Below are 27,901 nucleotides of genomic sequence, written 5' to 3'. Positions count from 1 at the left end.
ATATAACAAAACAGAATTACATTATTAACTATTTATAGAAGCAATCGCCAGTTTCGAAAGATAACAGATATGGCTGACAAGGACACAAATAGTGTGTGTTTTCCATCATTGACACCTGTATAAAGAAAAATAATAGTCATATAATTCTATTTAAAAAAAACATTAAATTTTAAATCTCAGATATCTTTCAAAAATCATTTACTCAGGGTTCGACACTAACGTTAGTCCGTAAATTAGTCTCAGACTAATACATTTTCATTCGGACTAATATGTGGCTTATTAGTCCGAACGGACCAATAAAATTTTCTGAAAAACAATATGAATAAATTGCCGATGTCCGATTCTTGACAACTTTTACTGGAAAACCCCACGTGTATTTTTAGATTTCTAGCTTTTGGCGGGTAGTTACGCAATGCCGGGTCAATTCAGCGCTTAATTTTTCTACTGATCGATATGAAGTATAAGGTTTAGGGATCATGATTTAGTATGACACTTTTAAGAAAGATATTGGACGTTTTGGATGTAATGTAAAGACAAAAAAAAAAAAAAAAAAAAAAAAAAAAACAGATCGGGAATATGATCGTACTTGCTGATTGCGAGATTTCAATGAATCTGTGGAATAATGTGTTTCACGTAAATACTTTGTTTTCTTCAAAAAGTAATACGTATATTAATTGTCACGTTAAATTAATGTTAAAAAACATTGATGTTTCTTTTTTTTTTTTTTGACGGACTAATAAAATCGCGTGCGGACTAGTAAAAGTAATAAAGCACTAGTCCGACTGGACTAAAGCCTTAAAAAGTTAGTGTCGAACCCTGTTACTGCATATTTCTCTAGAAAAAAAAAGCTATTCTTCGATCCAGAAAAGATGCTAGCACACACCTGCACCGCTGCAGGCAGGCGTACAGCCCGCTACTTGAGGGTCTTCGTCACTTCCGTCTGTACAGTCTACAGCGCCATCGCAGCTTTTTTCAAGGTCGACACAGTCGATGTTTCCGGCTTTACACCCGAAGGACGAAGAAGTGCAATTCTGTTTCATAAAATATTCAAACGATAAACTCTGCTGCAATAATCCTCAGACAAGCCAGACTATCCTAAATTGTAAACTATTATGTAACTAACTTATCAAGCTTTTACTGAAGCCATCTGTCTCTCCGGCACTTTAGCTTTGTGCAGTGACCTTTCTCCGAGACTTAAGTTATTCAATGTATAATGAAGGGATTTTGAACAATTTTGAATCATTTTAAACTAGTTAAAATTGCATTGCTAGATAACGATGAAAGTGAAATGAACCAAATTCACATGACTGATAACATATAAGAAGCTGGTCATTCTGCACTTTTAAAGTTTTTGAAGAGTTATCTGCCCTTGATGCAAAGAAGAAAATTTTAATTTCGTCAAAATATCTGTGGTAAATGATTAATTTTATTTCATATTTTAATAATGAGAGAGTGTATGCATATTTTTACCAAGAGCTTTTTATGAAATTCAAAATACTTTTTACAATATCCTAATAACTCATGCATTGCCCATAGACTTCAATGTAAAATTCAAGGTGCAATTAATTTGACAATAATAAATTTTTTTTTAAATTTCTTTGGTGGAGTATATTTATTTCACAACACCATCAAAATGATACCATAATTACAAATATAGGACCATTCATTTATTAGATACAAAATATGGTCGTTTTAAAACCGATTGTCAATTTTTTTTTATACAGTCACCGGTTCGTTTGGTCTTCGTCACTTCCGTTTGTACAGTCTACAACGCCATTGCAGCTTTTTTCAAGGTCGACACAGTCGATGTTTCCGGCTTTACACCCGAAGGACGAAGAAGTGCAATTCTGTTTCATAAAATATTCAAACGATAAACTCTGCTGCAATAATCCTCAGACAAGCCAGACTATCCTAAATTGTAAACTATTATGTAACTAACTTATCAAGCTTTTACTGAAGCCATCTGTCTCTCCGGCACTTTAGCTTTGTGCAGTGACCTTTCTCCGAGACTTAAGTTATTCAATGTATAATGAAGGGATTTTGAACAATTTTGAATCATTTTAAACTAGTTAAAATTGCATTGCTAGATAACGATGAAAGTGAAATGAACCAAATTCACATGACTGATAACATATAAGAAGCTGGTCATTCTGCACTTTTAAAGTTTTTGAAGAGTTATCTGCCCTTGATGCAAAGAAGAAAATTTTAATTTCGTCAAAATATCTGTGGTAAATGATTAATTTTATTTCATATTTTAATAATGAGAGAGTGTATGCATATTTTTACCAAGAGCTTTTTATGAAATTCAAAATACTTTTTACAATATCCTAATAACTCATGCATTGCCCATAGACTTCAATGTAAAATTCAAGGTGCAATTAATTTGACAATAATAAATTTTTTTTTAAATTTCTTTGGTGGAGTATATTTATTTCACAACACCATCAAAATGATACCATAATTACAAATATAGGACCATTCATTTATTAGATACAAAATATGGTCGTTTTAAAACCGATTGTCAATTTTTTTTTATACAGTCACCGGTTCGTTTGATATCACGTGTCAGTATAGAAATGCGGATAGACCGATTTTATAACAAAAGGCCCATGGGCCACAGCGCTCACCTGAGTAACTATAACCCTCCTATTCTTCATCAGCAGATTCTTTTTCCTATATTATATTCTTATTTAAAACTATGAAGCCCGTTATGCATAAATTATCCCACGTTTCCAACTATCGTTGATGTCCCTAGCATACTCTGCTAACTAGACAGTGATTCCTTATATTTCCATTTCATTGTGAAATAAAATTGTAAATTTAGATTTTAAAAATGTAGAGTAATAGATTTAAATTACATGAGGCCTCACATGTCAATTTCAATAGTACCCGCCCACTGACGTCAAACACAAAGACAGCCGCACGAGATTTACATGCATATTAGGCCTCCTTAGAGTCGGACACAAAGACAGCCGCACGAGCATTACATGCATATTAGGCCTTCTTAGCTCCTGACCTTTCGCTTGGCGAAATTTGCATCCCGGTAGAATGATCAAGAAATCAACTCAACTTACTTTCAGAGTCAAACAGAAATGGAGATAGTATAATATGTATTACCTATAGAGGAATAATCGTAACTCTTCGACTAGTCCAACATTTTATTTTTTGGATCGCTCAGTACAACCATTTGCAATATAAGCCTTTTTCATTGTATATTTTTATATGGAAGACATAACGATGTTCTTTCAATTGGTACCAATAAGTCCAAAGAGGTCGTCTGCAACTCTGCGCGAAGTATGGGCAATGTGCATGAAGACAATTTTATAAACATGGCCAAATAGTATTCTAACTCCGTATAAAGAATGACAAATGTATACTTTGGGCCTAGTAGACAGAATTGATTTCAAATCTGTTAAAGATATTAGTTATGTTACAAATCATTAGTTCTGAGCCAAATTAGATGTTATCAAAACATTGTATTGCATGGATTTAGTTTTTTATTGCGTGTTATGCAGAAATGTTGTTACCAACTCGTCCCAAAGCGTTTTCTCTATGAATAATTATTGAAAAGTTTTTCCATTTATCAGAACGATGTAAAACACAGGTTTTTTCCATGGTTTATCCGCTCTAAATTGATTGTATGCATTCAGTCCAGTGAAGTTATTACAGAATTAATATAATTCACAACTATTGAGAGTTTGTAATGACAACTTAATATGTCGGTCATTAGTCGCCATCTTGTGTTTTATTAGTCGATAAACTGAAGTCACCAGTCACTTAGATTGTCAGGTTGTCAGACGATTGCATAAATATAAAAACTTTATTACAAACGTCACAAAAATACATGCAATTTAGAATACATGTTGTTAACTACGTGTTTAGCTTTTTATATATTACGCTTCATGTGACACTTTTCAAAACTGAAGAGCTCGTAATTAAGTGGAAGACAAAGGATGCACTCTTCTATTTTCCATACATATGTAGATCCCATTTAACGAGAAATTAGGGTCTTGACAATCAATCCAAGCGAGCAAATCTTAATATGAAGTGTCAACTTTGTTTCAGTGTATTTTAAAACATGACCTTTTTAAAACCTTTTACATATCATAGATATGTCCTTGAATCAAAATTGCCTTGAAAATTTTAGCTCAATTGCTACATGACATTGACGATTTAGATAGGTCTTATTACTAGTGCTACAGTCGCAGTGGTTAGAGCGTCTGCTTTGAGTCGCGGCGTAAGGAGTTAATCCTTACATCGCGGGTTCGAATCCCACTGCGGGACGTGGAGACCGGTCCTTTGGATGAAACCGTAAAAAACCGAGGTCCCCTGTTGCAGTAGGTGCTGGCACGAAATAGATCCCTCACTGCCCAATGGCCCTGAGTGCCAAGTATAGGTCGGTCAAAATTTGTAGCCATCCACCAGCAAGTGGTGGCGTCTCCATACGAGTGAAAAATTCTCTCGAGTGACGTTAAACAACAGACACAACAAAAACTAGTGCTACATGACCTTGACCTTTAGGTAAATCTTCATGATTTTAACCTTCAAGAAATGTCCTTGAATCAAAGAAAAGCGCAAAAACCTCTAGTAGTTTATACTGCCTTTCTTAGTAGTAAATCTAATATACCTTATCCAGATTACCGAGAACAGACGGATAACAGGTGCCCGCCCAGCATGCACCGCTCTCAGTGCTGTTACCAGAACAGTCCGCTCCATTATGTTGCGGGGCAGGGTTATCACACTCGCGGTTCCTTGTATTTAACCCATTCCCACAAGTTCGAGAACAATTCCACGCTGACCATGATCCCCACTGTCCATCAACTACGAAATACATAAGGCTGGATCATGATTTGATAGAATCTTGAAAACGGCCAATTACACAATCAAAGTGTATTCAATCAAAATAAATATTAATTCCTTATTCAGCGGGTAATAGTGTTTTTCAACAAATGTTTCTCGACGAATCAGATTCAACTTTAAATTTACATGAGAGTATAATATAAATACATTGTACATATTAACTGAAGCAAAAGAAAAAAATTAAATGTATTACAAGTAGCTTTATCTAGAAAGCAATCAGTTAAAAATTTAAGGTACATGTACTAAGAAACTGATATTGTTAAAGACATACATTCTTCTGTTTTTGGTTTGGCTAATTCTTACTTGGACAGGGCGTATTTACTGTACAGGACCCTGTTTCTGCGCCGCTACCCACACAGTCAATACCATTATTGGCCGGAGCAGGGTCTGTGCAAGTGCGTGAACGACTTCGGGAACCAGTTCCGGAGTTACATGTCAACGAGCATGCGCTCCACTGTCCCCAAGCTGCCCAGTTTCCGTTGACTGCAAAGTTAAAAAAAAAAAAACATTTAAGTTTAGAATGTGCTCATATAAAGGAAAAATTAAAAGGATTATCGAATATATAAATCTGCTTTTCATAACTATACACAGCGGGTGTAACCCGTCTTCAAGGTGTATCCTCCTAGACACCTGATACCACCCCTTGAGTTTCCAGTTCCAGCAGGTGACCATAAATTCATTGTTTAGTCATAAACGATCGACGCAATTTCAAAGTGACGTTATAAGTGTTAAAAATCAGTCACAAGTGTAAATATGTCATATGGTATCATTTTAAAACTTTTCTTAAAACCTTCAGGCTTTATGGGATTTGATCACATGGTCAACCTGTATTAATATCCCTATACATGTAAAAGTTTAAATATGGTATCTTATTTCTTATAATTAAATTCAAACAAATTCTAAAAATATTTTATTACGAATTAAATTCCAAGTGGTGGCTAAAAATTCGGGAGATTGAACTGGAATGCTGCACGTGCAGATATGAATTTCAGCAAACGTTTACCATATTGATAAAGATAAAAGTGAAAGGTAACGATGTTTTGTCAGAATTACTTAGACATCCAAATATATCATAAAGATATCCAAATCAATTACAGATAAAAGGATAATTGTAATTTTAGACAGTGAGATTGTTGTCATACTTCGCGGGAGGTTAGCCAAATCTTCATCAATGGAACCATCTCCATCGTCATCTGAAAAAACAAAAAAGAGCCATAAAGTATACCTAGCCGTGTTCTTACTTCTCTTCAGACCACTCCAACGGGCAATTCTTCTAATAACGGAGCCTTTTTATTGCTATTGTATAATAGATATTCCATAAAGAGCGAACACCGTGAAATGCTTTCAGTCTGAAAAAAATTGATTAGTGGTAATTCTTGTTGGCTTGTATTTAAATCCAATCCCCTTTCAGACTAAAGACATTTACTTTGCTCGATTGACCTAATTACAACTATAATTCTGTGATAAATTTTCGATTTTCGTTGAAAGTATTTTATCTTGACAAAATACATTGACCAATTATCTTTTTTATGCCGTCAAATTCCGAAAGCAGTACTAAGATTGAAGAGATTATAGATGCCTGATAATATCTCAGATCAGAGTCCGTTTTGAAAGCCTTTTTGTTGATGTAACCAGATGTAATCTGTTACGATCCGTTATTTAAATAAAGATATAAATATAGAATATAAATATAGATAATTTTGTAGAATATATAGAATATTGACCGATTTTAAGATTTTTACGCAAAAGTACGCATTAAATTATTATGAAAGTTATCCTCATGCACGCAAATTTTGCAACCGAGTCATGCAGTATTCTTCTTCAATGACTGTTAAACATTAATATCCATGCCTGTTTTCCGTCCTTCCTCTGAGATTTAAGTCAATTAGGATGCGTCTTATGCGCACGTACAAGCTACAATGTCAGTGCTATATATAGTAGGTTAACCTTACAATGATATGGTCTGCAATTTTGCGAACATTTTGATACGAAGAAAAAAATACTGATATTCAAGGTCTTACGTGCGGAATTCGGATAAGCTAATTTTCGAGAAGATAAAAATATACATGTATAATTTAACTCGTGATAATTATCTCGTTATAACGATTTAAATACTTTTTTAATCTTCTCGAAACTGCTAAGTAAATATTTTTTATAAAACTTTGTGTGACAATTGAAAATACTCATATAATTTAATTTTGGTTGCAACGCGTCATTTGATTGGATAAAAAAAAAAGTTTATATCATTTAACCTGTGTTGCCTACGTACGTCAGAATGAATTACGTCAAAAACGTATCTATCCGGTTGACGTTAGATTCAAAATATGTACAATTTTGGGCATTTTTTGAAGGAAAAATTGTCTTATTTTCTACACCTAATGACGAATTTAGATTATAAGTAATGAATAAATTTAATAGCTACCAATTTATACTGCATAACCTGGGTTGGAACAGTTGGTTTCTTCCCACTTAGCCAAAATTCTGAAATTGTTACAGGTGACTGGTTTTGGCTAGGTGGGAATGGTGTACAGAAACAAGAATAAGAAATTCAAAATTTTGGCTAGATGGGAATAAACCATTTTTTTATCTCACAGAACTCGCGTGTAACGATCTATTTCTCTCTGAATTCTTACCTATTCTGTTGTTATTTTACCTATTCCGTTACCCTATGTGAATTCTTACCATTTTTGCTTTTTTTTGTTGTTGTTATTTTACCTATTCCATTATTCTGTCTTAATTCTAGCCATTCTGTTGTTATTTTACCCATTCCGTTATTCTGTCTGAATTCTAACTATTCTGTTGTTAGTCTACCTATTTCGTTACCCTATCTGAATTCTTACTTTTCTGTTGCTATTTTACCTATTTCGTTACCCTATCTGAATTCTTACTTTTTTTTGTTGGTGTTTTACCTATTTCGTTACCCTATCTGAATTCTTACTTTTCTGTTGGTGTTTTACCTATTTCGTTACCCCATCTGAATTCTAACCTATTCTGTTTCTTTTTTTTCTATTCCCTTGCGTATACACTATCGTAATTCTTACCTTTTTCGTTGCCTTTTTTTTTTAAACCTATTTCGTTACCCTGAATTCTGACCTAATCTGTTGTAAGTTACTGTACCTTTTCCGTTACATTTACTGAATTCTTACTATTCTGCAGTTATTTTACCTATTCCGATACACTATCTGAATTCTGACCTATTCTGTTGTTATTTTACCCATTCCGTTACATTTACTGAATTCTTACTATTCTGCAGTTATTTACCTATTCCGATACACTATCTGAATTCTGACCTATTTTGTTGTTATTTTACCCATTCCGTTACCTTATCTAAATTCTAACTATTCTGTTGTTATTTTACCTTTCCTTTACACTATCTGATTTCTAACTATTTCGTTGCCTTTTTTTTTTTTACCAATTCCGTTACCCTGAATTCTGACCTAATCTGTTGTAAGTTACTTTACCTTTTCCGTTACATTAACTGATTTCTAACTATTCTGTTGTTATTTTACCTATTCTGTTACTCTTTCTGAATTCTAACTATTAAGTAGTTGATTTACCTATTCCGTTACTCTCTTCCTCGTCAATCCAGCCATCACAGTCGTTATCAACAATGTCACCAGCCACGGTAGAAGACGGCGTGCAGGGCTGTTGAAAAGTAATCAAAGTACTGAAATTACTGAAAGCCGGGCTTTAATATGTTCGAGTGTATTGTCTAATCCTAAATTAGTACATATTTGAAAATCTTTATTTCTGACCATTGATATTTAACAGGTAGAGTTTGTATGATTATGATTAACAATAACCCATCTAATAATAATTAAAATTTACGGTCCAGAACCCAACATTAAGACCCCAGGATAGGACTTGGTGATATTTTTAATGAAAATACATTTATACCTTTCTAAACATTAAGCTCACAATGGTTATGCATGGTAACAGTGCACTTTGAGTGGTTTTGCTGATTCATACAGGCACATATGTAGTATCGGAGGAGCTAGGGGTGTCACCATTTTTCAAACATAAACTTTTACAATGGACAATGTACATTGAAAGGTTGATTGACTCTTCGCAATCAAATTTAAATTGGAACTTTCATCTCCTTCTTCGTAATATAAACCAGGTATTTATCACGAGCGACGAACAGATTTACTAAAAGCAAAATGGATAGTCTAATTTTAATTAGATTGTACCCATCATTTTATTGTAGCATATTAAAAGTACGGTAATTTGGTAATGAATTAATGAAATTCGAAATGTGAAAGTAAGTTGTAGTCCACCCCTATTCCTTCTCCAACGGAATAGGATTTTCAGGTTTGGACAATTCTCTTTTTTTCTGATAATGATACTACATGCCTGTATTAATCAGAAAAGAAATATTCTTTATTTTTGGTCCTCTAGGAAACCAGCTGCACGAAAATTATAATTATCTAATCTTTATGACATGACTATGAGTCTAGTTCTAGTTCCAGGTTCGGCCATAATGGTCATTGCCTGAGAAAATCTTGATGTATTCAGGTCTGTATGGCTCGTACATAGATGGCTCTTCATTCTGAACAGGAAGTTTTGAAGCAAAGACTAACCAACTTTTTCTGAAAAATTATAATGTGTTGTACTTAGATAAAGACTTATGAACATTTTTATATGTTGTTTTCTTTTAATTATATATTAACATAAACGATTTTTATTTCCCAGCACCCTTGAGAGCTTGCGTGTGTTTTAAGACCTTTTTTTTTTTGGAATGCGCGCGCACGCTCAATATACTGTAAAGCACTTTGGGAGCACATTCGAGATGAATCCAAGGTGAGAAGTCTCGAACAAAATTTTTACATTCAAAACATACCATTGACTTTTCACCAAAAATTTGATCTGAATTTGTAAGCATAAAAATTTTCGACGCTAAATTGATTGTTAAATGGGTATAAATAATTTATATATTATTCATAAACATATTCAAATGAAATTTCTATCTTAAAGTTTACATTTTTATTTATTTATATTCCATGCTTCACAGAATATAAATCTTTATCCCAGTCATTTAAATTAATACTATTAAATTAAAATATTAACCAAATGGAATCGCATTGTTTATTTCATATTATGAAAGAAAACAAATAGTTTTGAACTTCATTTACATCACCTTTACACAAGATCTTAGTCGCTCGCGTGGCGCAGTGGTAAGAGCGTCTGCTCTAGAGTCGCGAAGTAAGGAGTTAATCCTTACGTCGCGGGTTCGAATCCCACTGTGGGACGTGGAGACCGGTCCTTCCGTTGAGACCGTATAAACCGAGGTCCCGTGTCGCAATAGGTGCTTGCACGAAAAAGATCCCTCACTGCTCAATGGCCGTAAGTGCCGAGTATAGGACAAAATTTGGAGCTCTCCACCGGCAAATGGTAGTGTCTCGATATGAGTGAAAAAATTCTCGAGAGGGACGTCAAACAACATACAAACAAACAAACACAAGATCTTAACCATCATAAGGATTTTTGTTCGAAATTATTTATTAGAAAGGAGAAAGTTATTTTAATTGCATTCAGGGTTATCGAAGTAATACCGTATTTTCAAACCCTTTTCTTTAAACGCATTCAAATTTTAACTTTTTTATTTGAGTAGTAATATATTGAAAACATTACAGCATTACCAGTATTACAACTGTAAGATTAATCTTCATGAATATTTACATACATACATCATTAGGCTAAAAAAAATTTGTTTGTTTCCGGTTATACCCGACTGACCTACTACACATTTTTTATTTTTTTTTTAATTCTACCAATAACATATGGCTAGTGAGGAGAATATATAAGTCATTTGTTTTATTTAATGTCACTAATTTAAACATTTAAGGTCACTAATTTTAACTTTTAAGAAAACAATTATTTTTTTTACAAAAAATGTTTGTCTGTCAATTGCCAAACTTTTTTCAATAAGAATGTTGAACCATATGGTTTGCTGATTTTTCTTTAGATATATTTGAATTAGAATTTAATTTTTTTTAAAATTATATTCATATTGGTTTAATAATTTATGTAATTCATAGTTAAAGAAATGCACATATTTTTAGAGATATTCTTTAAGTTTCAAACAAACAGTACTTTTATCGCCGACTAGATACACCAGATACACCATGTACAATTGTCAGGCGACCTAATTCAGGCATAACGCACATTAATTAATTCTTTAAACTCCAATTTACTTATCTATTTATTTGCTGAAAGACAAAACAGAGAATATAACCACTCACATAACATCGACGAAAACGATATGAAATATATAGCAACCTGTCGAAAAGCCCGCGCTTATTGAAAATAGTTCGCGTACAATATGCATTCAGTAGTGTATGTGCACAAATTGTTATATCACGATTACCCTAATAAAGTAATTATCTAATTCCTCTTTCAATTTAATTCTCAAACAAAAATATTGATCAATTAACAATTCCGTAGATTGAGATGTAAAAAATATTTGTTTAAGTATCGTCTTTCAATGTGACTATTTTGTTTATCGGAAGCGTCTGCTTTGACGCTGTTAGGCTTTTTGTTTACTTTTCTGAACATGTGCTATTTATAGTAAGGCAGTCGATCACGATGCCTACAGCCAGGACTTTGCTTTCAGCAAAGCCCGGCTAAAAACAGTAGAAACTTAAGGCAGGTTTTGGGACATTTTAGCCCTCCCCTCCCCTTTTGGCCTACACTCAGAACTGTGTAAGCTTATAACCCGGTGTAACTAGATCACTTTCTCAATTTCAGAGCATTTATTATTTTTTAATCATACATAAATTGCATGTATGTAATTTATTGACATTTTATGATTTTAAACATATTATAAGTAAAAATGCTATTTATCTGGGGGTTTTTTTGGTTCTTAAAGTATGTTTAACATATTTTACTGTACAGCGCTTTAGAGTAATTCTAGAATTATATTTAGCACTTTATAAATTTTTGTATAATAATTGTATTAAAGATCAGATCTACCGGACGACTTTATCATCTACTTCTTCCTATGCCTATTATAGTTTACAGCTTACTAACTGTAAGACAGTTTTGTATGGATTATTTTTCCAAAAAATTATGGCGGAATATCTTTGCAACTACCGGTATTTTATGTTCATTTGTCAGATGTTTATGTAATCTTGTCCGATATTTCAAACTCCGACTCGTCCAATAACAATCATCAGGACTGTGAACTCGGCATCAATACCACTAAGAGGACGACCAGTTGATTCTGAATGGGAGCTGGGATGGCTTTATTTTTACGAGTCAGATTACTTATTTCAATTTCAATGTCTTCTTAGGACAGTATACTTATTTCCAAGCTCGGTCGCTATCACTTTCTGTGCCTTCTGTCAATATCACTTGACATGGGTCCTTATAACCACATATAGACCTACACTGAAGTCTATAATTGCATAATATCGAATTCGAATTCTCTGATGAGATGAAGCTCTACTTGTTTAGACTTAAAGCGACAGTACGGCTACAAAACGTGTGCTTTTTCATTCAAATTTACCCAATATATCATTAAGAAATAAGATATAAAGTTGATGTAAGCAGTTTGAGAAACATAAATATTCTCTCCTCATATAAAATTAACGTAATTAGAATCTGCCGGAAAATCAAGGGTCGTACGAACTGGAGCAATCTTAGATCTGTTTATTTGTACCACGTGAATTCTAAAACGGCACGTATCTACACTGTAGAGTTCACAATTATAATGAATATGAGGTAAAAGCAATTCTCAAAAGCAAATTATCATAACTTTCTGATAAAATAATATAAAATAATAATCGTAGAGATTTTAGTCTGCTTTCAGACGAATTTGACAGAATTAAAAGTACAAATGTTGACGTTTTGTGTATTGGGGTCCGAGAAAGGAAAAACCACGAAATTATACGTTATCGCGGCAAAATGTCAAACCAGGGACCTATATACTATATACTTAGTATATAGGTCCCTGGTCAAACAAACTATTTTTCTGCACAGTTAAAAAAATTAGCACTTCAAATGACAACATTGTTTATAAGTCATAGGTGTATTTTTATGTGGAGTTTACACTGATTTTTTTTTTCTTTGTTTGCGATGGAAAAACAATTATCAACAAACCTGTCGAGTAGAACCTTCGCGTGCCCTGCGTGAGTGTCGCCGAGTTCCCGTTTCTTTATATTAATCCCCAAACTAAATTTTAGTCAGGAAAGTTGCTTTTTCAAGCTCTATTTTCAGTTTCTTTTTTTTTTTTGGTCGACTTTGTCAATGTAGCAGGCTCTACCGGGCTTCCTTCTCTTACCATGCTGTTTTGTTTATGAAAACTACGCATACGTGCATAGCATGGAATGTGGAACCCCGAACACGTTGCGACATATATATTTATGTCCCATAAATATTAATTTTAAAGAAAAAAAAACAGAATTATTTAATTATGAAAGTTTGTAATTTTCTGAAAGTTTATACATTTATGAGTTGTAAAAAAATTCCAAATCTTGTCGGAAAAATTTTATCAAGTAATTTTTTTGATGAGAAGCGCCGTACTGTCACTTTAAATACTTTGGTGTATGTATGCTCCTCAAATGGTAGGTTTTTATAAAGGTAGATATTCAGTAACCATGGCGACTCTTGTCAATAACATAAAGAGAGTAATGTTTCTGTAATGTCTACATTTTCATAATGCATGTTTTTTAAACAAATTATAACGGAAGGAATTGGATTTTTGTTCTAGTAACCATGTCAACATCTTTCTATGATGTAATCTTCAATAACATTGTACAAAATTTCTATCCAATTTTTAAAAACTGTAGGAGCACCACTTTGTAAAATTTGACAGATTATTTTAATTCAATAATCAAGGTTACAATTGTTATTAAAATGTGACTTGGTAGAGGGAACTGTGTATTATTATCACCGGGCAAAATTTACATTTTTGAAATAAATAACTTTTTAATATATTATACTAAATTTGGACGTTTATCTGTTAAATTCTCTATATATTATCACTGTATGTCTATCATTTAGTTCATTGTGTCTCATTCTCTTTGAAGCAAGATTAAGACATTCGAATTGACTTTAAGTGACTGTCAAAAGAATTGATACTTGTTAGGTGTAAATGCCTCAGTACCTGTTAATCTTATATCAATAACTTCGTTTATATAATTATTTAGCAGTCTTTTCTATCAAAGAAACACGCATGCCCATCAATTAATTCAGCCGGTGTCATAATTCAATTCTTCTTTACTCTCTATCTAACAAAAAGCTATGTCCATTATTCCTTCTTCAGTTTGGAGGCCTGATGCTCTACCGGCCACATCCAACTCGGTTGACTTGTAAGCTATTGTTGAAATTCATGTTGATTGTTATTTACCATCGTCTATAATAAATTCGGAAACCTTATTTACTAATTCTTGGACTTTATATTGGAAGACCATAAGGAATACGGCACTTTTCTCGTTTACATTGTATTACGGCCCCACAACGCCGCTACTTTATTACCCGCCAACATTCCTTCTTCCCCGTTTGCCCTTAAACAGCGGATATAGTCCAAGAATTACTTTTTTAACTTTATAACCAAAATCTAACTGGTTATGATTGGTGTTAGAATCGGGACGATCCTCTTTGTGTTGTACCTTTCACTACGCAAGCGAGGTGTTCTACCCATGAGTTCAATTTCCCCAAACATCAACAAACCTCACGATGGACTTTTACTTTCGACCACCATGGACTTCAACAAATTCCATTCGGCCGCGATATAGTTGCATCTTTAAGCATCCATCTCCGTCAGTGTGTTATAACTGTGGAAAGTATGGACACTATGCCAAAACCTGTCAACTTCCCCCTAAAAAGTCAAATTCAAGTAAACTGCGTGACGCAAATAGAATTCGTCATTTTCTGGACAGAAAACAATGTTTGAGAGAATTACCATTCTACAACCTCAGACAAACTGCCTTCCATAGATGTGTGGACATTACTTCTACCCTTCGATGTCAAATTTCAAGAACAAAAGAACAACTTAAAAACTCAACAATCAGGATCAAGGAACCGTTCAACAAGAAAGTTCCGCAAAAGTCTCGCAATTAGAAACAAATATCCAAAACCTACAGAAAGCTAATCCGGAATTAAAGCAGGAAATAATCGATCTTAAGATAAAACTAAACAATGCAAATAAAAACAATAAAATGACTTCATACCGTGTATCAGAGCTTTCTGCACAGAATCAGAAGCAAACGGAGGAAATTTTACCGTTGTCAACACAGCTATACACCGCAGATCAAACCATGAGAAGACAACAGATTTGGTCAGAGGAGCAAGACGCCGACATCAGTAGTCTTCGCTTTCAAATTGAGGGTCAAATTCAAGAGATCAATTCCCTGCGTTTTACGGTTGACTCTCAAAGTCAAGAGATCGAAAATCTCCGCGATCCAATCAATGACCAAGACCAGGAAATCGATAGGTTAGAGGACATTATTGATTACGAAAGGCAGAATGGACCCAACCCGTACATGTACCACACTTACGACAACATCCACGGACATTACCAGTGACAGTGCTCACCATTCTTTTAATTTCTAAAACACGAGGACGTGTTTTCCCGGAGGCCAAAGGATATTATCACCGAGCAAAATTAACATTTTTGAAATAAATCACTTTTTAAAATATTATACTAAATTTGGACGTTTATCTGTTAAATTCTCTATCTATTATCATTGTATGTCTATTTTTTATCTCTTTATTTCTCATTCTCTTTGAAGGAGGATTAAGACATTCCAATTGACTTTTAAGTGACTGTCAAAAGAATTGATACTCGTTAGGTGTAAATGCGTCAGGACCTGTTAATCTTATATCAATAACTTTGTTTACATAATTATTTAGCAATGTCATTATATCCATTCTATCAAAGAAACACACCTGTCCATCAATTAATTCAGCCAGTGTCATGATGCAATTATTGTTTACTCTCAATATTTCAAAAAGCTATATCAATTATACTTTCTTCAGTTTGGAGGCCCAATGCTCTACCGGCTACATCCAACTCGGTTAAGACTTGTAAGCTATTGTTGAAATTCATGTTGATTGTTATTTACCATCGTCTATAATAAATTCGGAAACCTGATTTACTAATTCTTGGACTTTATATTGGAAGACCATAAGGAATACGGCACCTTTCTCGTTTACATTGTATTACGGCCCCACAGCGCCGCTACTTTATTACCCGCCAACATTCCTTCTTCCCCGTTTACGCTAGAACAGCGGATATAGTCCAGGAATTACTTTTATAACTTACATGAAGAACTAAAATCTAACTAGTTATATTATGATCAGATGTTCACTTCTTATGGCATTCTCTATCCAGAATTGTCTTCCGCTACGCTCCCAATAGTATGTGGGAGCGTAGCGGGAACGACAACTCTGGATAGAGAATGCTTCTTATTTGTCAAGACTTACATGTAGTGTGGTCCGAAATATCTGACGTTTTCCAGGCGTTTTTCATGATTTTGATATTTGACGTGCCAGGAAAATCACCCCAAATATCAAAATTGTGAGAGAAAAAAAAAAACGCCTGGAAACGTCAGATATATCGGACTAGACTTAGTGTTGTTATGAAAAGAATTGTGTGTCAAGATATACTCTACTTGTGTGCTAGTGAGGTTTTTTTTAAATTTAGAAATAGGCCAAATATAGGAGAGTAGGAGCATGTTGAAAGAATTTTCAAAAATATTCTAGTTTTAAGTAAACATGACAACACTGCCTTAGACCAATAGAGCTGAAAATGGAGAAATTTGGGATAATATTTTAATCTTTTTTCCTTGTTGTTGCCTTTATGTATGCTTCATTCATTCTGGTCTTCAGTTTGACATTATCTTAAGTTCTTAAATGCAAACTAACACATTTTCAGTATATTAAGATTTTTAAATAAGTGGAAAAATTTGGACCTGAAATGTACTGCATATAGCATATTTTGTCTTTGAAAACATCTTTTTTCTTCACAATTGCAGTATGTATATATCATGTCTTTTTTTCTATGTTAAACATTCCCGAGAAACCATGGGAAAATTAACAAAACCTTTATTAACTTTGCTTACCCCATTGATGGGTGCAAGTCGAGTTCCAGCCGCATAAGAGTACGAATTGGTTTGGGCGTTACCAAAAGCCATACCCAGAAACGTGGCAGACGGCTTCGTGTTGTAGACAGAGTGGGAACCGGGATTCACTTCGAAAGTGGCCACCACAAGGTTATGAGAAGATCCACTGACGGGGGTCCATGTTACACCTGATGGACTTTGTTCGTCAAGTTTTAGATCATTCTTGGCAGAATCTTTGATAACGACCACAAGGTAGTTATTGAAGTCTCCTGTAGGAGTTTGAATCGTGCTGAATGTGTAGTCCGACGGAAACTGTGGAACTGCGGGGAGGATGCTGAACTGAGGGTCTCCTCCATTGGGACCGTCGCCGCTTTGTGTGCTGATGGTTTTCCCAAACATGGTGACCATTACTGGCTTGTTGGAAGTAATACTTTTGTAATCACCTGTAACCACGTTCAGCTCTGTATATTCATATTGATTTATGGTAGTATATACCGATCCTGCCAAGGAAATCTCCGTAGAGTCTTCAGTGGCTATGATGCGAAAGTAGTCTCCAATATTTCTATCTGGTGTACTAATCGTGAAGAAGTCTTTTCCAAGTGTATCAATAGGGGGAACTTGTTCTACTAAATGGTCCGAGCTAGATCTTGTCATGGAGTCCTTTACGGCGACCTTTCTGTTTCCTGTCATAACAGTGATCACTTTGTTCGAAACCAGTTTTGTCCCAGTAAAGTCCCCCGAGGAAGAAAAGGCGTGGAAAGTCTGGTATTTGTTTAGAGATACTGAAAGGGTCTGTCCATTAGAATAAGTAGCGCCATTGTAAGTGATCGACGTGGCAGTAGGGTTGGATGAAGAAAGGGTAATTTGGACCGTTGTTCCGTCCTCAGTACCGATGATCATGAATACGGCCTCGCTTTTCCAAGTGGCAAGAACATATTCTAAGCCAATGGCATCCACCGGGAAAGCAACAAACCCGTCAGTAGAGTACCTCTCTTTGTTGACGCCGTACACTGTTATTTCTTGTGTAGAGACAATTCGAACGCCCTTGTTTTCCACTGCTGTACCAGAGCCTCGGATGTTGTATGTTAGCTCTAGTTTTTTTATGTTTCCTCGGCTGACGGTGGTAGTCTCAGAGAAGCTGGGGTCAAAAAGGGGCGTGGTTACTGTGATGTCCGCGGGAGTGTTCGATGTCGTAGTGACAAACAGTTCAATGTTGTTCGCCGTACCAGATATTTTGTTCTCCATGAAACCCAGAATGAACTCAGTACCCATGTTATCTCGACCTACAAACAATTTTTAATAAAAGTACAGAACTGATGTTTTAAAGGATTTAAAAAAAAAAAAAAACTCTTCATGATTTATTACATATCCACATATTGTGCCGTTTTATTCCTCTCCATACTTGATCCTTAGATTGTAGATAATTTGGTACTTTTACTGTTTGAAACGTTAAATCTTGCCAAATTATACACACGATAATGCTAATTTTAAAAAAAAATTGTATAATGAGCATTCTATTTTCTAAGACAAAACTCTATTTATATTAATCTAATTAATATTTGATGTTAATATTACCATGCATGATCAAAGATCATTGTATTAGATAGATAGATAGATAGATAGATAGATAGATAGATAGATAGATAGATATATTATTATTGTTCGTGTCGTTGGTCATTTTTAGTGCTTTATATATATATATATATATATATATATATATATATATATATATATATATATATATATATATATATATATCTATATCTATCTATCTATCTATCTATCTATCTATCTATATATATATATATATATATATATATATATATATATATATATATATATATATATATATATATATATCTCCACCGAGTAGTTGTGAAATCCAAAATACATTTTCTCTTCAAAATTCTCTAGTTTTGTTTTTGAAAGCCATCTGTAACTTCATACAGCGTAAAAGGTTAACTGTTTCATGGCTCTTCGATCAAAGCAAAACATGGATCCACAATACAACACCTTTTACTTTTATTTTCATAGTTGGTTAGATCAACCAGGACACATCAATTACTAACAGGGATGTCATCTACCAAACACAGAAAATACCCACCTCCTCCTATAGCTGAGGAGATCAGAAGGGATACAATAACAATCCACTGAAGCGCCATCTACTGGAAAAGAAAAAGAATGAAAGAGTTGTCGATGTGTATGGCATCAAACAATAATCTATATTCAAAATTACACATGTATTTAACGGCAGTGACATAAGGTTTTTAAAAACTGTTTTGTTAAGCAATTCCATACCTTAATTAACTGTCTTCTACCCAAAGACTCCGTGAAGAAATGACCACATATGGGTGTAATGCACTCCTGTACTAAAGTGGCATGACGAAAGAACGCATCACAGTATATCGGTTCAAATATTTTTGGTCTTTGTCAAAAGATAGATAAAAGTGAAATATAATAATGGTCGTGTGTCTGCTGATTAAATGCCTTTTTCTTTATTGTCAATATTTACAAGTATTAAAGACTAGAAGTGTACTTTGTGTTTAAATTCTTTATTAAAAGAATTGAAACACTTTAATTTAAATAAGATTAGAGTGGAATCACCAGCAGATGCCTATAAATGTTTGTCCAATAAATGTTAATTATTGCGCTAGATAGGCGCATCTGTGCAAGCAATGTTGCATATTTACCTTTCTATAAATTGTGTTTAGTGAATTGATACTTAAATGATATTTATTCTACGGATTTTTCACTTAGAGAAGCCAATAATTTTTCTGATCTCTAAGTTTAAGCGTACCAATTTAAGAAATCCCTAATATAAATATGTATGTTTTGACTGATCCTAAACAACTCTACTTGTTTCCTAAAGTTATATTACTCATAAAGCTTACAAACGTAATGTACAGGAAGCTTCCGTAGACATAACGGGTAAGTTAGGTAAGGGGTAAGTCGGTTGTTTGAAAAAAAAAATATGTTCTCTTTCTTGAAAAACTAGATTACGATTACCGCATGTATTTGTAATGACTGGAGTGTCTTTTCTCGAGCAGCACCCTCAAAATGACAAAACTCCTATGCTGTTTGGGACTCCTGTTTCTATTTGGTACCATCAAATGTCAAGGTAAGGCATTCGTTTTATTAATGTTTGAAAGGAATTATATTGAAAGGACAGAAAATAGAAAGATGCTTCGTGAAAAATAACAAATATAGTGACTTGTAAAACTTATGAAGTCGTTTCTAATCTTTGTATTTGATGCTAACATTTTAGTTGATCATATTTTTTTTAAATTTGCTTAATTCAAAGTTGTGGAATCATTTAATGAAAAATTTTTCAACAATATGCAACCAAAGTACAGTTATGTTTATCCCTACAATAGTGAACGGGAACTGGGGTCAGTGGTCGTCTTATGGAGCATGCTCTGTGACCTGTGGTATGGGAACACATCAGAGGACCCGGTCATGTAATAACCCAGCGCCATCTGGGGGTGGATCCACATGTCCAGGAGATGCACTGGAGGCCAAAACCTGTTTTGACGTCACATGTTATCCTTCTATACTTGGGAGTCTGGAGCGAGTGAGTCTAAACAAATCAGAACATTTAATATGAAATGTTCAGATTAGAATTTTAATTCTAATTTATTTTAATTCTTTTAAAAGGTATTTTAGAGAAGAATAATTTTTATAAGTTTAGACCAGATTCAACTATTATCCCACGTTTACTTGTTTTTCACTATTAATTACTCGTTCTCTAAAGGGGCGTAGATACAATTGTTTGCAATTTTAATTTCTCTATTTATTTGAAAAATTACTTCATTTTCATGAAATTGTATGACAACAATATTTTTTCATAATCTTACAACACACCTGTGGTTGTAAACATGGGCACGTTTAGGTTTTGCCAAGTGTGTTCGATTACTAGCACTACATTTGTATATACAAACATCACTGAACATGAACAGACAACACTGGTATATTGATTTTACTTTCTTACAATTCTTACTTACACTGTAATTCTAAATCATTGTTGTAATGTATTTTATCAATTCGCTGCAGAATTACCACTTTTCTTAAAAATTTAAAATAAATTTAGGTCATGAATGTGCGACGATCTCTGACAACCAAACACACCCCCAATTCGTAGCTTTGATAATTTTCAGATAAAAGAAGTACTTAAACACGCTTTTATAATACATGTATGTCAGTCGGAAAGGTAAGTCACGAAATTTTTCAGAGTGTTTGACGGATTTAAACTAGAAATCTGTGCCTATGCCCATTAAGGCTTCATACCAGAAAATAATTCCGAACAAAATTAGTGCTTTAAGAATTGTGGTAAAACTTTCAGAAGAAATAATACAAAATAACAGCCTTTTAAGTTGTTAAACTTAAGATATCTTGACATTCCTAATCAAGATGTCTTTCTTTTGTGGATTGTTAACGGAATTAATCATTCCACTGAAAACAAAATGTACTTGTAATATTATAAATCATAAATCCCCTATTTTTATCATATTAATTCCAATGTTTTTATCAAAAACAAAACAAAACAAAACAAAACAAAAAACAAAACAAAACAAAACCAAAAAAAAAACAACAAAAAAACAAACAAACAAATAAACAAACAAAACAAAACAAAACAGCCCCCCCCCCCAACCAAAAAAAAAAAAAAAAAAAATCGGTCCAAAGCAAATTCAGATACGCTGTAATTGCGCTCAATTTGCATAGCCGAGCTAGAACTTTTTATTTTGATATCCTTTAGTTTCTTTTCATTAATATATCCAATTTTCCAGAATTGCACTTGGACTTTTTTTGGGTGCAAGACGGGATCGATGTCATGCATTGATTTCAGCTTCCGATGTGACGGAAAAAACGATTGCGACGACGGAAGTGACGAAGATCCGACTGTGGCCGGATGTCCGACAGTCTGCAGCGACAATGGCGCCGGTACGCCCATTCACGACTTTTATCCTATTCCCAGATTTTAGATCCGAAAGCTAATTGATATGTTATTGTCGCTGAATACTCTGACACAAGTCTTACGACAATAAACAAATTACTCTAATGTCATTAGTTTTTATATCAGTTTGTAAAATTTCATCAGTTTGACACTTAATTAACGTGCTCCTATAATCTTCTTATTTGTGATTTACTTTGTCACAGTCACAAAAAATAATTCGGGTCAAGTTTTAGTAATCTTTGATTGCTGGGGTTGGAAGGTTTTTTTCAAAGCTCTAGGGGAGTCAAATAAAGATTTTATTTCTATTATTTGAGATAAAATTCTGAAGAAAGGAAAAATATTTAGTCTATTTTTTTTTTAAATTATATCTTTTTTATTTTCTTTTTCAGATAATAAACTTGTTTCTGAAGCTGTGATCGGCATTTTGTCTGTCTGTGGGATAGTTATAATGAAAGTCTTTGTCTTGAGAACCTGATCAAGAACATTAATTACTTTTGTTAAAATGTCATGTTATTACTTTTATGTTTGATAAAAAAGTTTATAGAATGAATCCTTTTTGGGCTTGTCTTTTAAAATATATTGCGATGGGGTCCAAATATATAACACGATATATACACTACATCGATCACATTGGCAATAAAACAGCAATGCGAACTCACCAAAATATCTAGCAAAGGGTTGCAAAAGTTTGTAAAAGGTTTCAATATATTAAATTGTCGGCTGGCGTCTTTGCTTTTCACTGGACAACCTTTTTGTACTGAAACTGAAGAAAATATTACTTGCATAACTATGGAACTGAAGTAACTTAATAAATGCAGACTGATTTACGTTGGGGGAAACAGTGTTCATTCAGTAAGAGAATGTCGGGTCATAGGTTTAAAAAATAAATAATGGGGGGAGAAGGGGGGTTCAACATCTTTATAAAAACTTCGATTCGCCTGACCAATTGTAAATTAGGGGTAGAATTTTGGAAAAATATAACATCCAACTAAAGGTCCCACTATAAGTACTCCATTCCGTAGACAAGGAGAATAATGGATCAGAAATTAAACTAGGCACTGCATTTTCGTATAGTTGCAACGACCACATGAATATTGCATGAATAATGCAGGGAAATCTTTCAAGCCCTCAATGCGCCAGTGTGAATGTGATGGAATATTTTAACAAAACACCTACACATGTAGACGTAGGCGTAGTCATGGTCATTGATCATACAATAGACCAAATATATATATATATATGTAATGGATATATGCCGAATACTGTTCTATATGTAAAATTATCAGACTGTTTGAGGCCCGTTAGGGCCGAAAACTGTTTGATAGTTTTACATATAGAATTGTATGAGGCATATATCTTACTTAAAACATTGCTATTTAAATGTCCAAAAGTTACCTGGAGGAGTCCGATAATTAAACAATAGGAGTTCAGGTATCAATAGTTTTCTACCTGAAACCATGTGATAAGTAGACAAAAGAAAAGAAAGTTTTTTTTTCTTTAGATCATAGTAAAATCAGTGAGTGAACTCTTTTGTTTCATTCATTCAATGGCAGTCGTTTGGCTTAGCAGGAACTATGGACAGTGGTAAAGGTGATGAAGGATTTTCTTTATGATTCGGAATATTTTTTTTATTAAGTGCGTTTGACATTGATACAGATACAGTGTTGGATGATATCTTCAAAATACATTTAAAGTAAAAATGTGGATTTTTATCTAAAATTTTGATTGGATGATATAATGAAAATCTTGGGTTTTAAAAGTGTGGTCATTGGCGAACAAACCTCGTTAAATGAAGAGATTCGCAGACTGGTTCTTTATCAGAAATAGATTTAAATTGGCTTATTCACAGTGCTATATCGAAAACGCTTTGCAAAAAAACCGAATGTTACTTTTGAGGAAGGTTAAAACTCCAGTTTCTTCTTGGGTTTGCTATTTTTAACAAGTTAATTTCCTCGCGTTCCCTTTCCCTGAATTTTTTCTCCCTAACTTTTTTTTTTTTGGTTTCTGGACAAATTAACCTTGATCTCACTCTAGTTGTTGTTTTTTAACTACTGTCCGATTTTGTTATCACTGCCGTCCGGTAATATATTATTGGACTTCTAATTATTATTATCGGACGGCTACAGGTAAATTTTTAGACTGCAAGAACAAAGGCATGACGTCACAGCAATGTTTTAAATATATATATATATATATATATATATATATATATATATAAAGCATTTTACAACAACTTTTAAACTAACATAACTGCCCTAAGTGAAGAAATATTAATACAGAAAGCACAAAGAAATTCACTTTTTATAAGGATACCCACTTCCGCCCCAGCCAGGGGTTGAACTCTCGACCTACGGAATCTGTCTCTAGCAGTGCAGGAACAGCGCGCTAGACCGTTCGGCTATCTAGGCAAGTCAAAAAACTTGCTTTCGATGCCGATGGAATTCTCGCGGCGCTGTCCTACACTACATGGTCATTGAGAATGGAAGTGAGATACAGTTATTTGGACATTAGTTTTATTAGAGGATCGTTATCAATACACGTTGTAATGAAATTAATTTTTATTTATAAAGCACATTTTACAACAACTCTTAAACTAACATATGTTAGTGTAGGACAGGGCCGCGAAAATTCCATCGGCATCGAAAGCAAGTTTTTTGACTTGCCTAGATAGCCGAGCGGTCTAGCGCGCTGTTCCTGCACTGCTAGGAGACAGATTCCGTAGGTCGAGAGTTCAACCCCGGGCTGGGGCGGAAGTGGGTATCCTTATAAAAGTGAATTTCTTTGTGCTTTCTATATTAATATTTCTTCACTTAGGGCAGTTATGTTAGTTTAAGAGTTGTTGTAAAATGTGCTTTATATATATATATATATATATATATATATATATATATATATGATGTCTTTTTTGATCCAGTCATCATGTTTTAAATTCTGAATTTACTACTTGCTTAATTACAACATGATTATAGTTATCATGTTGTAAATTTTGCATTTACCTCCCCCTAATAAATTCAAAATTTACAACACGATACCAAGGGACTTGAGACAATCTTAGCAAAATCGGGTATATAGTATACTATATACCCGATTTTGCTAAGATTGTCTCAAGTCCCTATGCACGATACAGTTTTACACGACGTCATTAAATAATTAAGTCTTTATCACCTTTGCACTAAACTTTACTCGACTCCCGTGAAATTTTTGAATGGACTGTTTGAAGAAGTTAATTTATTAATTAAAGCAATGCCTTCTTGGATTTTTCAACTGCAGAATACAAACTAGTGTTTTTGATGTTGCCCAGCACTGGCTCTTGAAGCCTCTATCCACGTGTGTCGGAAGATAATAATTCAGATTCCGATTCAAACCGTCTGTTGACTATTCCTTAAGCTAAAATTTGCCAGCAAAGGAATATAGATGCTGTGAACATTAGTAACATTCTTGATCACAAAAGAGTTCAGTCTTGCACTCCACCATATTTTAAGTTGAAGTGTACACCCTGCAATTCCTACAGATATTCTTAAATTGTTGTTTCCAAATTTTCAATATACAATTCGTGTAGTACCTAGATATTGAAAATCTAAAACAAAATCAAGCAATCATTTTGAAAGGTCATAAATACAGGAAGCTCCGATCTTTCAATACTAGTATTGGCGGGAGAACTTCATTTCTATAATGAAACCTGTCGAAGATCATGCCTATATGAATTTGACTCGATCTCACTCTCAATTTAATTTCTACTGTGCAATATCAGATTAGGTTTTGCTTACTTTTTTCTCAACAATTTACTCTTTTAAATTACAATGTTTACTCTCTTTTTATTATTATATCACCTTCTCGTGTGCTCCTTATACATAGGAGGAACTTCAAGTCAGCTACCCTGTTGTCAAAACTAATCTGACTGAATCTTACGCTGTACGTGGAAGTATATATACTGCGGAGGCATACTCCCCGTCAAGGCCTCATCTACAGAGCGAAAAAAAAAAAAACCAAACAAACAAACAAAAAAAAAAAAACAAAACTCTGGCGGAAGTTTGGATGTACAAACTCTGGTGGAAGTTTGGATGCTGCACAGCTATAAAGTGGGCGTTGCTTTTTCTTGATTGCTCGTGTCACAAATCATTTAGAGAACTCGACAGGTTCTGTATCGTAGATAAAAATTTGGGGGTGGAGACTTGTGCTACGCACTCGTCCATCCCCAAATTTGTATCTACGATACAGAACCCGTCTCGTTCTCTAAATAATACTTAATGGATCAACGGAGATTAAGTATTATTTAGAGAACGAGACGGGTTCTGTATCGTAGATACACGAGTCTCCGCCCCCAAATTTGTGTCTACGATACAGAACCTGCAGTCTGATTAAAACCAGCCCCCCCCCCCCCCTTTCTCCTTTCGAGTGAAAGGAGAAGGGGGGCTGGTTTTAATCACACTGCAGAACCTGTCGAGTTCTCTAGATGATTTGTGACACGACCAATCAAAATAAGCACCTCGCATGCAGTTTTAGCTGTGCAACATCCGCAGTATAAATACATGTACGCATGTATATATTTCCACGGACAACGTAAGATTCAGTCAGGTTAGTTTTGACAACAGGGTAGACGTAATTGACTTGATTTCTTAATGGATACGGTGGAATATTTAACTTTCTAGTATTTTTATGACACTATTGAGATTGATCCTGATATATTTGAGGGGTCTTAAAATCTCAGTTTACCGAGGTAGGTGGACTTTGATGTGACGGATTTTTATTTTCTTCTTGAAATGCGATATTAAAAACGAAGTGAAAGAGAAGTGGGTCAGTCGTCAGCGATGATGATTTAGAAGAGATTTGAAAAAATAAAAACGCTAAAAATGGACTTGAATGAGTTTGCATGAGAAGACTGGAAAAGGGGGGGGTGTCGAATGTCACTTAATGGATGCTGCAATCGTGAACCATTGGCTTTACCATTTTGAAGGAGACACAAAAAAGCAGGGAAAGCAAACAGGCTTTGAGGAATTTATCCGACACAGGATGTTTCCATAACTGCGAATTTTCCTTTTCGATTGGATCGAAATAACGTGTAGATTCTGTGTGGAATAACTTCTTAAAGAGATTGAGAAAATTTAACATTCTACATTCATAAGGAAATATTGGTCCAAAATTCATAATAGGAAAAAAATCAGCATTAACTATTTGTACGTGGTTTTGATAAATTGAATCCGGTTTATTTTTAGACCGTGCTGTATTTTAGATACAGAATAGATGGCTGATACAACACAGTATACAGGGCTAATACAGAACGGAAAATAGCTCCGCCCACTGTAGTCCCGTTCAGAACAGCAAACTTCAAAGAAAAACACCGCTACCGTGTCACAATAAGAACATAGACATTACCATTATTTACAATGAAAAGGAAAAAATCAAATCAAATAACATTTTGAGATAATAAACTCAAAATGTGTTGACAATATGCTTCATGCTAAATGTCTGTGGAAAGGTTCCTCGAGCTCCTATCTCTACATACTGTAATGTTTGCTTGTTTATATTGTTTAACGTCCCTCTCGAGAATTTTTCACTCGTATGGAGACGCCACCATTTGCCGGTGGGGAGCTGCAAATTTTTACCTACAGTGTATACTCGGCACTCAGGGCCATTGAGCAGTGAGGGATCTTTTTCGTGCCATCACCTACTGCGACACGGGACCTCGAATTATACGGTCTCATCCGAAGGACCGGTCTCCACGTCCCACAGTGGGATTCGAACCCGCGACGTAAGGATCAACTCCTTACGCCGCGACTTTAGAGCGAACGCTCTAACCACTACGCCACGCGGGCGACCTACATACTGTAATAAAATGAAAACAAATTATTGTGACACGATAGCGGTGTTTTTCTTTGAAGTTTGCTGTTCTGTATTAGCAATACAGAACGGGAATACAGTGGGCGGAGCTACTTTCCGTTCTGTATTAGCCCTACATGTATATATTGTGACACGATTGCGGTGTTTTTCTTTGAAGTCTGCTAGCAATACAGAACGGGAATACAGT

At 34.3% G+C, this 27,901-nt stretch overlaps 2 protein-coding genes across 2 annotated transcripts; one reads left to right on the top strand and one right to left on the bottom strand.

Moving 5' to 3' along the window:
* Nucleotides 1-32: 32 nt before the first annotated feature.
* Nucleotides 33-19,087, bottom strand: LOC133181544 (uncharacterized). The gene is made up of 8 exons (XM_061316030.1): nt 19,030-19,087; nt 16,926-18,208; nt 8,418-8,505; nt 6,003-6,053; nt 5,164-5,343; nt 4,628-4,821; nt 884-1,031; nt 33-115 (listed from the first exon to the last, which is right to left on the bottom strand). Exons 1-8 carry the CDS (start codon nt 19,085-19,087, stop codon nt 33-35), a joined length of 2,085 nt encoding a protein of 694 aa, XP_061172014.1.
* Nucleotides 19,088-19,982: 895 nt separating this feature from the next.
* LOC133181543 (semaphorin-5A-like) lies at nt 19,983-22,371 on the top strand. The gene is made up of 4 exons (XM_061316028.1): nt 19,983-20,043; nt 20,300-20,496; nt 21,710-21,863; nt 22,266-22,371. Exons 1-4 carry the CDS (start codon nt 19,983-19,985, stop codon nt 22,349-22,351), a joined length of 498 nt encoding a protein of 165 aa, XP_061172012.1. The 3' UTR covers nt 22,352-22,371.
* The last annotated feature ends 5,530 nt before the right edge of the window (nt 22,372-27,901 follow it).

Source organism: Saccostrea echinata, unplaced genomic scaffold (assembly GCF_033153115.1).
Source record: "Saccostrea echinata isolate AGI-Se365-2 ecotype Australia unplaced genomic scaffold, CSIRO_AGI_Sech_v1 ptg000009l, whole genome shotgun sequence".
In the NCBI taxonomy this organism is placed as follows: domain Eukaryota; kingdom Metazoa; phylum Mollusca; class Bivalvia; order Ostreida; family Ostreidae; genus Saccostrea; species Saccostrea echinata.
Note: the sequence above shows the minus strand (reverse complement) of the source record. Positions and strands in the feature narration are given on the sequence as shown.